At 42.9% G+C, this 12,675-nt stretch overlaps 1 protein-coding gene across 1 annotated transcript in view; it reads right to left on the bottom strand.

The window, feature by feature from the left end:
• Positions 1-6,179: 6,179 nt before the first annotated feature.
• The window catches only part of ADGRA3 (adhesion G protein-coupled receptor A3), a 399,594-nt gene continuing 393,098 nt past the window's right edge, over positions 6,180-12,675 (bottom strand). The window contains exons 18-19 of the mRNA XM_085642355.1: positions 10,289-10,384; positions 6,180-7,903 (exon numbers count right to left, since the gene is read on the bottom strand). Of these exons, the coding sequence (XP_085498481.1) occupies positions 6,661-7,903; positions 10,289-10,384 (1,339 nt within the window). The 3' untranslated portion in view covers positions 6,180-6,660. The remainder of the gene's footprint in view (positions 7,904-10,288; positions 10,385-12,675) is intronic.

Raw genomic sequence — 12,675 nt, 5'->3', positions numbered from 1 at the left:
TATTTCGTGACGTGGAGCCAGACCGTCACGGAGCGTCTTCTTGGACTGGATGGATCGGCACGCTTGGCAGTGTTGTTTGTCATGTTCCGGAGATAGAACGGTGATGGATCAAACCCAGATCTGTTGACTGGGTGTGAGTGTTTGATTGGTCCTGATGCTCTTTTGTACTGCTTTGTTTGCCATGAGTTGGCAGGGTATGCTCAGACGCGAGTCCCTTGCTCACTTTGTCACTGGATTCAAGCAAGCCTGGCTGAAGACGGCTGAAATGCCAGAAACCGGTCCTAGGCAGCTTGTTTCCGGTCCAGGGAAGGCATGGCTTGGCAGTTCGGGCTGGACTGTTCCCATGAGGCAAAGTGTCAGACTGATTTGCATATGGCCATGTCTGAACTGGGGAGGCAGAGTGGGCTAAAGAACGGTGATGGATCAAATCCAGATCTGTTGACTGGGTGTGAGTGTTTGATTGGTCCTGATGCTCCGTCCATCACCACCCCCTTTTGTACTGCTATGTTCCGGAGATAGACACAAGTTGCACACTTCGTGTGAGTCGGTGCGTGGATACTTAGCACGGCACCAAGGCCAGAATTTAAATGGAGTCTGTCAGCAGGCCCGACGCGGCTAGGCCCAATGGCCTTCCACAAAGTTTCTGATCGAAAGAAATTTTCTGAAGAGATACGATACGCGGAGAATAGGAAACGCGATTGAATAACAATACCGTTGAGGGTAAGTGGATTGCGCACTGAGGGGAACCGGAGAAACTTTGTCGATCCAGAGCGCTATTCACATCCAAATCCGATGGCGGATAAAAAACCATCTAACAATGGAGTCAATGCCCATGCGCACTATCACCGAAAGGAGGAGTCACCTACCTCGTGATTGCAAAGACTACTTCGAAGAAAAACATAGTGCAAACATCCGGACCCAACACTAGATGGCAGGAGTGTGCAAAGCATGTGATCTACAGCTCACATGCCTCGAACACTTAATAATCAATATATATGTGTTGCATGTAATGTTTGCCTCTTTGTGTTCCAGGTTATTATCCTACCAGGTCAAGGTACAAGTGAACTTTGCTACCTGATGTATGATTGATTACTTTACTACTTACTACAAACTACTGAATTAAGTCACTAGATGTCGGTGTAGGTTAATGATATTAGGTCCTGAAGAATTGCCATTTGATCTGTTGTGGACAGGCAAAGGCAAGAAACATGTTGACCTCATGATACAACTAATTACACACCTTGCTCATTAAGACCATTGTATCCCAATTGAGCAACACATCTTTTAACTAGGGTAGTGAGCTGTATTATTAAAAATACTCTTATATAAAGCATCACTGTACCTATTTTAATCCACCTTTGGTCACCGCACTACATGCAGAACACAACCCACACTTCACAATACGGCATTTAAAAGATCTCCGGTAAAGGGCCCACTAGTGGGTGCCCGTCGGGCTTTGCAGCGGCAGCCCCTATGAGGAGCAGACCCAAACAAATGATGAAGCATGACACCTCTCGGGTGTGTGAGGGCACTTGCTCCTACTGAAGCCGTTTCATGAAACCCATAACAATACAAACGTCCCTCCTACCCCCTTTCTAGAGGAACTGCGCACCCCTGTCTATGATTAACTCAGTGTCATAACTGCATAACATAGCAGCTAAGCTACTCTAAAAATAATGTGACTGGAGAAATTTGCAGAATCCATATCAATGTCTTATGGGCATTACATGTGGCTGCATTACCAGGGATCAAATTTTGTCTTTGGGCATTTTACTATCTACAGCACACAAATCATTTTGTGAACAACAGAGGCTGGTCTAGTGAAGATTCCTCAAGGGATAAAGACACAACCAAGGAAAATAGGTTCAAGTAAAATCTGCAACTCTTTGCCAAACACTTTAGAAACTCCAGGCTAACCAGTCAGACAGTTTCATGAAGACACCCGCGGATCCTCTTGGGATCATAGCATGAGATCAACAGCAACAAGGTAACAACTGGTAACTTATTGCTGCATTTTAGTAATACAAAAAGAGTCTTGATACAAGAGCCCTGGTTTTCACCCAAACTCTCGCATGGTGAATTGCCATGATCTGGGCAATTCACTATGCAAGCATTTGGGTGACTGTCCCACAAATGTAAAGGTTGTGACAGGACTGTTATGTGCGAGGCTCTTCAGATTCAAAAGTCTACGGGTCGGTTATAGCCGACTAAAACTGAGGTTCAGACTTTCTAAAAGAGACCAACAGGACATTTATGCATATCCCACCAATATGTTCGAGGCACCAGTCTTTCAGTATAATATTATAGTGTTCAGCAAATACGACTATTTGGTGAGGTTGAGGGTGGCCTTTCTCTTCTGGCAACTCCCACCCAGCTGCTGTAGACCATGCCCACAATCAGAGTATCATGTACGATACTAAGCTCTCCTTATCGGCTTAGATAAACAAACTATTGTATTTTTGTTCCCCGGCTAGTAAGTTATTTGGAAATAAACTCCCCTTCCGCCTGGTTTTCTCCCATTTGCTTGAAAACTACTGGGTAAGCTTCCATTTCCTCCAAGCTTGTTTCCACAATTCTGTTTACATTGGTCTTTTGAAATATATACTTCAAAGTTTGCAGTTATTTAAAAATATGAGAACACATCTGGTTCTTAAGCTTCCACATCAGAAATGATCTCTAAACATCAACTTTTGAGTCACTTGCGCATTAATGCATCATGTTCAAGCTCCAAGGCATCCACTGTTCATAAATCAATTACCTCCTGTTTCCTGCTTTTCTTACTTCATACTTTGTAAAATATATTCCCACTTGCACAATTCAATCCTCTGGTTTCATATTCTTTCCCTGCCCCTAACAACTTGATTAGACTGAGAAGCCTATCTTCTTCCTACCTGGTGGTCAAATCCTGACATGCTCTGACTCAATCAAGAAGACACCTTCCAACTGATGTGCAACCATGCTTTTTATGTGTTTGATAATGTTCTCTCCAGCCACAACATGCATTATAGACCTGTACTCTATGTTAACATAGTCTGTGTTTCTGAATGAAAGGGTGCAAAGTGTACAGTTTACATAGCATAAGCGTGCTAAGCCTAAAAATCAGGCCTCAAGCGTTTTATATTTTCTTGCTTTTATAAAATGACACACTGGTAGCAGGGAGAAATGCTTCTTTCACTTTTGATTAACCATTGTTTTTTATGATGTATTACTATTTTATTCTGTTTTCTATATTGGGACAGTTTTTAATAACTTGATACAATGTTATCTATCTATCTATCTATCTATCTATCTATCTATCTATCTATCTATCTATCTATCAATCAATCAATCAATCATTGAGTTCTTAGAAGAGATTCAAAATTGCTTTAGACTTTTTAAAGTCCTTTTTTCTCTGTAAAATACTAGCCATTTCAGCCTTGAGCCTTCTCTTTGTTCTCTCTATCGCCGATGCTTGTGTTTCGGTGTCAAGAGTTTCAACCTTACTCTTCGTTGTTGAAGGCTCTTTTGTAGACTATGACCATGGCGAACCTTGTCTTTCAGATATAAACCGCTCTGGTTTTCACATTGATGTATCTTTTCCTCGACCATCCTTCAACATTGTGGATTTTTCAGGGGACTTTACCCCTGTGGAGTCTTTTTCGAAAGATTAAAGGGTATTTTTGTCTCGGGCACGATTGTGTTAGAGTGCTTGGATGCCGAGGCTCCCTTCGAGGCCATAGAGTCGGTCTTTCGGGACTCGACTAATATTTAAGAGGGCTATGGTTCTCTTACCCCTCAAGACTTATTCCCCCCCCTTGTGTTTTGATTTCCATGACATAGATGTCAGTCTAAGTCTCCTTCTGGTCACTTGAGCGGCCTAGATCTCGTAGGGACGGTGCTGTATATTGGACCTGCATGTTGAAGTTTGCTCATCTCTGCCTCTCTCTTGCAGTCCTCACTTCAGTGATCTACCGGCAGGCAGAGGTTGCAGACCGGATGCTGGTCCTTCTGGGCAAACTCATGATGGCAATTATTGCAGAACCTCAACTGTCTTTTTTCCATCACGACGCACAGGGAGTCCCTTGCAGATGCATTCTCTGTAGTCGTCGAAAAAGTACTCACTTTCTACACTAGAAACCTCTATGGTACCTTCTTCTGATGTCCAATTGACTTGTGATGTCGTTTTTTTGAGAATTTTTTCTCCAAAGTGTTAGGGCTCCTTCCGCATAGATCTAGACCGTTTGGTGCAAAAAAAAAATCTGAAGGTGGCGACTAAAGGTAGGAGCTGCCGGAGAAATCACAACATCCTCACAGGGGGGCATCAAATGGAGGTTCGTCGATGCACCCCACAAAATATAGACATGGTAGGACAAAAAAGTTTTTTCAAGAATTCCAGACCAAGTCACTGGATGGCGGAGTAATGCACAGGATGTGAATGTAGAAAAGAATCACACTGCAAAACATGCTTATGTGCCTAATAGTCCCTAAAAATCTTCACACATAGTAATTACAGCACTTTTGTGCCTCAATACCTTATGAATGCATAGTTGAAATGTCCCATTTCAGAAAAAATGTGGACCCCATCTTAAAAGTAGCACCATTGTCACTGTACCCAGCTGAGATAACTATGTCTGATATAAAGCCATGGATGCCATTTTGAAGATACAGAGGCTCCTAGTCAATTCTTTTTCTTATTGCAATTATCTTAAAAGTCTAAACTCGGATATTTATTAAGAGGTTTTTGACAATTGGCTGAAGCCTGCTGGCTGACGAAGTACTGCAGAAACTACAATTCTTTTATATAATGAGTTGTTGCCTCACAGTTAAGGTTTATGATGGAGGATCCAGCCCACATTTTCAAGATATCCACATGCAATACATGAATGTACAGTTATTCTAAGTGAGGCTTACTTACATAGTTAGTGTTAACCTGAGTATCTGGCATTGATTTCACTCTTCTAGGCACTTTGGTCATCTCTGCACTAAATGGAAAGGCTTCAAGAGTGGACACAGTTTTGGCCATATTTGGCAGAGAATTAGTCCATAAAAGTTCATCTTGGAGCGTGCGTTTGCAGTGATCCTCAAGGAAAACATATGCAGACTTCGTATGGCTATGATTTTTTTAACAGACATTTCACATAACCATGCATCCATTTTAGATTATACATATTAAGCAAATGTTCACTTACTAAACCTATAATGTGGGTTATTCTTTAGAGAAAAAAACCTACTGCTTCAACATGCCATACCATCGTTTTTTAATACAGCAAATAACGAAGTATATAACCGATATCACAGCAGATAAAAGTCTACTGCCACCCAGCAGGTTTAATTCCACCACTTGAGGAGAGTAAAAGAGCAGTGAGCAGCTTTCACTTTAAAGCAAATCCACCTGTAACATTGAAGACATTATTTCAATTAATGTCTTTCCTGTCTAACTTTATCCTCAGTTATTCCACCCTACAAAGGGGCTCATTAGGATTGCAAGCGGTCTGGAGTACGTACGCCATCCTAGTGTAAAACAGGACCGTCCGCCATACATGCGACGGTCCCGCACTACAAATGAGGATGAATCCGCCACCATGGCAGACGCATTCTGCAGTTTAACATTGCGGCGGGTGCTGCTTAAAGCAGCACCCGCCGAGATGCGTAAATGCAGCGTTATGCATTCCTCAGCACTACGTGGCAGGCACCACATGCTGCCTGCAACTTGGTGCCGTGAAATGTAGGGGGGTACCACGGGTACCCCCCCCAGTGCACCCACACCTCCCCAAAAACAAGGGGGGCCCGCAACAGGCCCCCGAAACCAATCTCCACCAGCCTTTCAATGGTGGTTCCAACGCCATGGAAAGACTGGCTCCAGCCATCATCATAATTTGGTGCACGGTGCCCGCTAGGCACCGCCGCCATTTTACCGGTGAATACCGCTCTGCCAGGCAATCTTAAGGATTGCCTGCGGCGGACGGTCTTTGCGATCCATCCTAATTTGGCAAGGGGAATCTCGCGGTCGGTGTTCGGAAGGACCGCCATTGCATGGCTGGCGGTGGCGGTCCTTCCGCGATCGTAATTGACCCCTAAGTTAGGTATCGGAGGCAGACAGATAGCAGCTTGGCAAAAAAATTCACTGAGCATTTAAGTAGAATTATTGCTTGGCTAATATTTGAACAAATCTCTCAATTTACTCACCGAGAGCGCTCAACTAAGTCAGACCTGGGCAGCTTTTATTTAACGTATGAAAGTCAAAATAACAATTTCATTTACTGAAGATAGGAATTACAAATGTGAACTAAACAAAGACAAAAATGCCTTCCTCACCAATAAATAGTTGAATATATCTAACACCTGACAGATATGGAAATAAAACACTATTTATTAAAAGTTTAAATACAATCCTGAAATGTGTTCGGACACTAGCATGGGTTACAGACATTGCTTAAGGTCTCTTTTTTCTGAAAAAATATATAGAGCTGATACTAGTCAATTACATTTACAATAAAAAAAATGTATTTTTGTAATTAAAAAAAAACATCCAAAAATTGGCATTTAACAGTATAAAAGTTTTTTCTGAACATTTTAGAACTTTTTTCTGTAGGGTATGTTAAAAAAGTGTTAAAAACAGTAGCAAACTCAAAAAATATAAACAAAGTTCATTGTTGCTGGTTTTAACGAAGCATAGAAACGTTACACAGTAGTTTCGTGCTTCCACAGCCCAGTCCTAATATTACCAGTGCCATCAGCACTAGTAGGAGGTCCTTCCTGAACATCATCTTTAACTGGTCCATTCTGAACTGCTAAATTTACGCCATATGATTTTTCCTGACCATCAATTTCAACAACTGTTGGCTCCTTTATAATGTCTTTTTTGTTGTTGTTGGCACCAACCACCTTGTCCAAATTTCGGCTGTACCTTGGATGTGCAGTGCTGGCATCACTGCTATCCAGTGGCCCTTGGTTGAACTGGCGTTCTCTGTAAGCCAAATATGCCCGCCGACTCCTTGAATGTCCATCTGTGTTGCCTGTCCGACTCTTAGGCAGTCCATTTTGTACACTCCCATCCACACTTGTGGGCACATCATAAGCATATTCTCTGAGCACCGCGAGTCTGCTTGACCGATGCCCCTTACTCCTATTTTTATGATGCCGGCCTGGGGGCCCATTTGTCCGAAACTGAACCTCTAGTGGAGCAACATGCATATTAATGTCATTGTCAACTGAATGCTCCGTTAAACTTGTATCAAGCTGAGGTGCAGTGTTCAGCGGTAATGGCACAACACTGCACTGTACTGCTGCAGCTTGCAAGTTAGTTAGTTTACAGCCTTGAGATGAATTCTTTACACTTGATGCACTCTTGTTGGTGCAAGAAGATTCTTCACTGCTGTTGGCGCACTTGGGGGCATCGCCATTGGAGGCAGCGGCATTTGAAGGCTGAATATTAACTTGCACAGAGTAAGCACTCCTTCCAGGGCAACAAGTAGCTATCCAAGCACGTCTTAAATCTTCCCGGTACACGGCGTGATGCACAATAAGAAAGGTACTAAGGCCCAAGCATGTTGCTCCAAAGAAGCAGCTAAAAATCAAATCCATAGGATAATACAATGAGACTGCCAATGCTCCAAATATCCAGAGTGAAACATACAAGAGCAATGTCAAGCTAGCCCCAAGAAGCTGGGCTTGAAACGTATGCTCGTTCTCTAGGGCAGATGTTGATACTAAGGACAGGGACAAGGAATCCTGATTAGCGTCACCATGATCACTGGGTGCAAGATGCTGCTGCTCCTCGGCTGGCTCTTTCAGCTCAAATTTACGTTCTGGGTGTCGTTTCAACTGTATAAAGATGCTGAGAAAGTACATGAAGTTTATGAAAATAATGAAGCTTGCTGGCCCATAAAAGGCTCCAAGGCTTGGCTCCCATGCCATCCAGCAACTAAAAAATAATGGATATAGTGCATTAATAAAACAGAATTCGTTACCATTCATTTTCAAAATCTGTTTCAAAAAGAAACTTTAAAAGGTATTAGCAAGTTGATATCCATACTAAATTAAAGGCATCCATGCCTGTTTGACGTGCAGTAGTGTTTAGAATCTATAGAAATGTTTTGAATCACTTCAAATTTTCAATGAAAACTCAAACTGTATCAATTGTCACAAAGTACGTGGCAAATACGGTCTGCATGACCTATAGTCTTCACATTTCTGCACCTATATGGCTTTTTCCCCGTTACTTACCACTCTACTGCGGTGCCCTAGGCCCTTCAGAAATAATATAGTTACCACCACAATATTTGCTGGGATGTGCCCAGACATTAACCACCCTTTCTGTGAACAATGTTTATTATTACTGCAGAATTCCCCTCTCTGTTCCGTGCAACAAGATAGATTTCTAAATTCTCACACTGTTCTTCCGTTACAAATTGCACCCCTGTTGAACTGTGTTTGGTGTCTTTATAAAACTTAATGTTTTCAATGCCTACCCCCTGCTTACCCACCCCTAAATCCAATGTTCCTTTACTTCAATGTATAGATTTCACAACTTAGGGGCCGATTAAGATACCGGTCGGTCGCGTGTCTGACCAACATTTTTGCGGGAATGGGACCAACCGACAAGGAGTCGGAGGTCCCACCCGCTGGATTTGAGTGCCAGCACGGCAGTTAGAAACATACCCATTACTATTGTGGCATGTGCTGGAGGTCAGAAAAAGGGCAGCGGCACAACCCGCAATGGTAAAGGGTATGTTTACAAAAATCCATGCACCATGTGGCAGACACCATGCGCTGCTTGCCACACAATGCATGGATGTTTAGAGGGGGCACCACAGATGCCACCTAGACCTTACAGAGCAAGCTGCGGCGGGTTAGGGGCCCTGCTAAGGTCCTCCAAAGTCCATTTCCAACAGTTTATCAATGCAGTCGGACAACCATTAAAAGGCTGTTTGGGAGGGTCATCCTAATCCCTACTGGGTGCCTCAGCAGGCACCACCCTTATAGTAGTGAATTACATTCTGACCGATGGTCAGACGAGCTCAAAGTCGGAACCGTCTGAATATGTTAATAAAAGCGGTTTCTCAGAATAGGAACAGCACCATAACAAGCGGGGAGCAGCTGAAATGGTTTGCTCCAGGCTCCGTTCTTTTCAGCGCCCCCTCCTGTCTGCTTTTGTGATATATTCATGGTGAGAAAGGTAATGTCAATCACCAATGGGTCGCACCATGTGTTTGTTATTTAGTCGCGATGTGCTAAAGCTTTTGACTGGCCTGATTAACAGGTACGAGGCAGGAGCATATTGGTCATTATGCAACTTTCCTACAGTTCTACTAAGCAACAATGTAAAACAACTGCCTCTACTATTCAGCAGGAACGATATTGAAGGGGTGAAATGCATACCTTTATACTAAAATATGTCTGAACATCAGCACTGGCTGTCTAGAAGAAAAGCTGAAAAGTATAAACGGATATTCTGAGGGCTGTAACTTCAAGCTCTTCTTCACCACATAACTAAGATACAAGGAAGGATGTCTTGTACTGCAGTGCTGCTATCTCACACCATATTCTAGAATCCCTCAGCTTAAAAAACATAAGTGAAATGTTCCTCTCTGAAGGACATATGGTTGAGTAGAAGTTTTAATATTTTTAAGGATTTCCTGTGGCACTTCTTTACTATCCATCCCCACAGTGTTGATGTCGTTTTACAACTCCACTGTCTTCCTGTATCCTAGGGTGTGTGTGCGCCTACCTTCCCGGTCCCACGTGCTGAGTTTAATGTGATCAGTTCTAGCGTATGCAGAGGTGCAGTCCATTCTCAGAAAGGTATTGGAAGGGGAGATGCAGGCAGGCCTCCTGTCACTCTGGCGCTGCAAATAAAAATCTATGTATGCTAGTTTTTATGTTTTTTTTGTTAGGTGATATGGTGTACAGTGATTAAGTAAAACTAAATCAACAACTGAGAATCCACCTTGAAAGGCACGTCACTTCCTTGAAAATGGCAAGCATTTTTAAATGTAATATAACCAGCTCAGCCTACAAAAAGTATCCTCCTTGTGTTTTTTACAATTCTTTATAAGGCACTGAAATAGAGCAAACTTCAATACATTACATATAGGGGGTATTTAGTTTAACCACTGCCACGTACGCCTCGAGTGGATCCTCATAAACATTAACTTTTTTGCTCTATTGATTTTGATGGAGGTCTACTCTAAAATGTAGAATATGCAATTACCTTCACAACAAGTGGAGCTGCCAGAAAGTAATAATCTGAAATGTAAACCAAATGCTTTATTCTTCACATCAAGCGTTAAACAAATGTAGTACTCACTATGGTGAACTGGGTCTACTTCCGTAATTCTTAATATTAGCCGCCGCTGTAATTCCACAGACTATAATTGGAATACCGCCACCAATGAGATAAAATCTACAGAAAAGAAATAACATTGTAAAACGTGAGTGAGTTACATAAAAACAACAACTATTCAGAATGGAGAATTACCACCAGTAGGTAAAGAAAACAAATACACTTAAAACTCTCTTATTTGATTGGATTCATAGATGACACAAACAGCTGAAGAATGGTTTAAGGGACTTTGAACCTCATTACAAATCCCTTTTGAGATCACAAACTCTGCAAAATCACAAAGGTTTGCGGCCACAAAAAGGGTGTTTGTGAACAGAAAGCCTTTTACAAATTCTTTCCATATCATAACAAGAACAATTTCGATCCTTCCTGAATAGCAACTAGGAGGGAGTGTGAAAGAAATGCCCCCCCCCCTTTTTCCGACTCAGAAACAAATCTTTTAGTGGTTTATGGCCATATTTCATTCACAAACCATTGATGAATTACTGACCCCCGAGTTGGGGGTGGCAACTGATTCACAAAGGGGTCCTCTTAGGAAGGGAAGGCGGCTTGAGTTCAGATGACCACTGTCAGCTCCCTCTCAGCTCTGTTTCCTTTTAAGAAACACAACCTGTTTTCTTTCTTTTTGTTTTTTTGGATTGTTATCCGTTTTAGAAAGCAATAACAGTGATGGTGGTTTGCTGTCCCTTGAAGGCCACGTCCCTCTGATTGCAACTAATCAAATAGGGGGGTAGGGATGGGGAGAGTTTGAAGGGGGCGGAGGGGAGTCACAAACTGCAATATTCCTAATGGATATAAATCAAGCGATTTAGACAGTCAATCTGCACAGATGAAAATAATCAGATGAAAATAAAGAGCATTAAACTTTGAACAAAGTCATCCACTACAAGAATAGATGTGTTATTAGATAACAACTGTGTTTGTTCTGAACATTTAGCATGAGAAAAATGAAAGGAATGACATGTACATGAAACTGACTAAAGTAACTGTATTTAGACTTCAACAGAACCATGCTGATGTGATGAAAGGTGTCTCAATCTCCGTACCATACTCTACAAGTACTGACTCCTACTGGGGAAGAAGTCTGGCCAGCCATACATGAAGCATAGCAGCCTCTCTGTTGCAGACAACGTAGTCTAGTGTTAGATAGTGTTAGATATAACAGGTCATAGGCCACTGAGTCAAATGTAGATTGTGCTGCTCAAATATAGGGTGGTTCTTCTCAGCTCAGGCTGTAAGAAACTGGGTTTTTGTTGCAGGGACCCACCTCCCCCCAAAACCACACACACACACACACACACACACACACACACACACACTTTGTGCCTGGTATTTCATACAAGTTTGACTGAAGTGTACTGTGTTCCTGCTAACCAGGTCCCTAGTACCAGTGTTCTTTCGGTAAAATCTATACAATTGTTCCCCCAATTGGCAAAACCGTTCGCACCCTCTGTAATTCCCTAGTTATTGGTACCCTGGTACCTAGGGCCTGAGGTACTCAAGAGGGACCCTAAGGGCTGCACCACGAATTGTACCACCCTAAGGGACCCCTCACCAAAAACATGCAAGACTGCCATTGCAGGCTGTGTGTCTTGGTGGAGACCAAAGTGAAATTACGATATGCCACAAATCCCAGTGTGCCATGTCCCCTACCACTGCATGTAATATTCACCCCTATAGTAGGCCTAATAGCCCTAAGGCAGGGTGCGCAATATTACATGTGAGGGCATATCCGCATGAGCAGATATGCCTCTGTGCTGGTCAGTCCTATTGCTGCCAGTACAAGTGACCAGGGAAGCCATTCTAAAACATGTGCTTGACACTGGTAAAAACGAGTTCCCCGGCTGCATGATGGCATCATTGAAAATAGGGATATTTCGTATCAAACATCTCATATTGGTAAACCCACACTAATTTCAGTGATGGATTTACCAATACATGCATCCAGAGGGTGCCTTAGAGGTGCCCCTGAAAACCTACCAGCCTCTGGTGTATGGACTTACTGGTTTCTGCCAGCCTGCCACCCAAGACACTGTTCTGACCTCCTGGGTGAGAGCCTTTGCACTCAGGAGACCCAGAACAAAAGCATGTCTGGGGAGAGGTTGTCAGGTTTCACTTGATGACCTGCTGATTAGCTTCTTTGGGCATGCAATCTTCAAAGGAGCTGCCGCTTTTGGAATGTGAATACCCTCACAGGAGCGAAAGCCCCCCCCCCCCCCCCTGACTAGAGGCCCCTTGGCACCTGGACCAGCGGGAACATTAGCAAGTCAGGGAGGCGTGCCACCTCCAGGCTAATACAACCCCTAAGGAGGGCTACAGTGAGGTTGACACGATTTTTCAGAAGTATTCAT

The sequence above is a fragment of the Triturus cristatus genome, chromosome 2_2 (assembly GCF_964204655.1).
Source record: "Triturus cristatus chromosome 2_2, aTriCri1.1, whole genome shotgun sequence".
Classification (NCBI taxonomy): Eukaryota; Metazoa; Chordata; class Amphibia; order Caudata; family Salamandridae; genus Triturus; species Triturus cristatus.
Note: the sequence above shows the minus strand (reverse complement) of the source record. Positions and strands in the feature narration are given on the sequence as shown.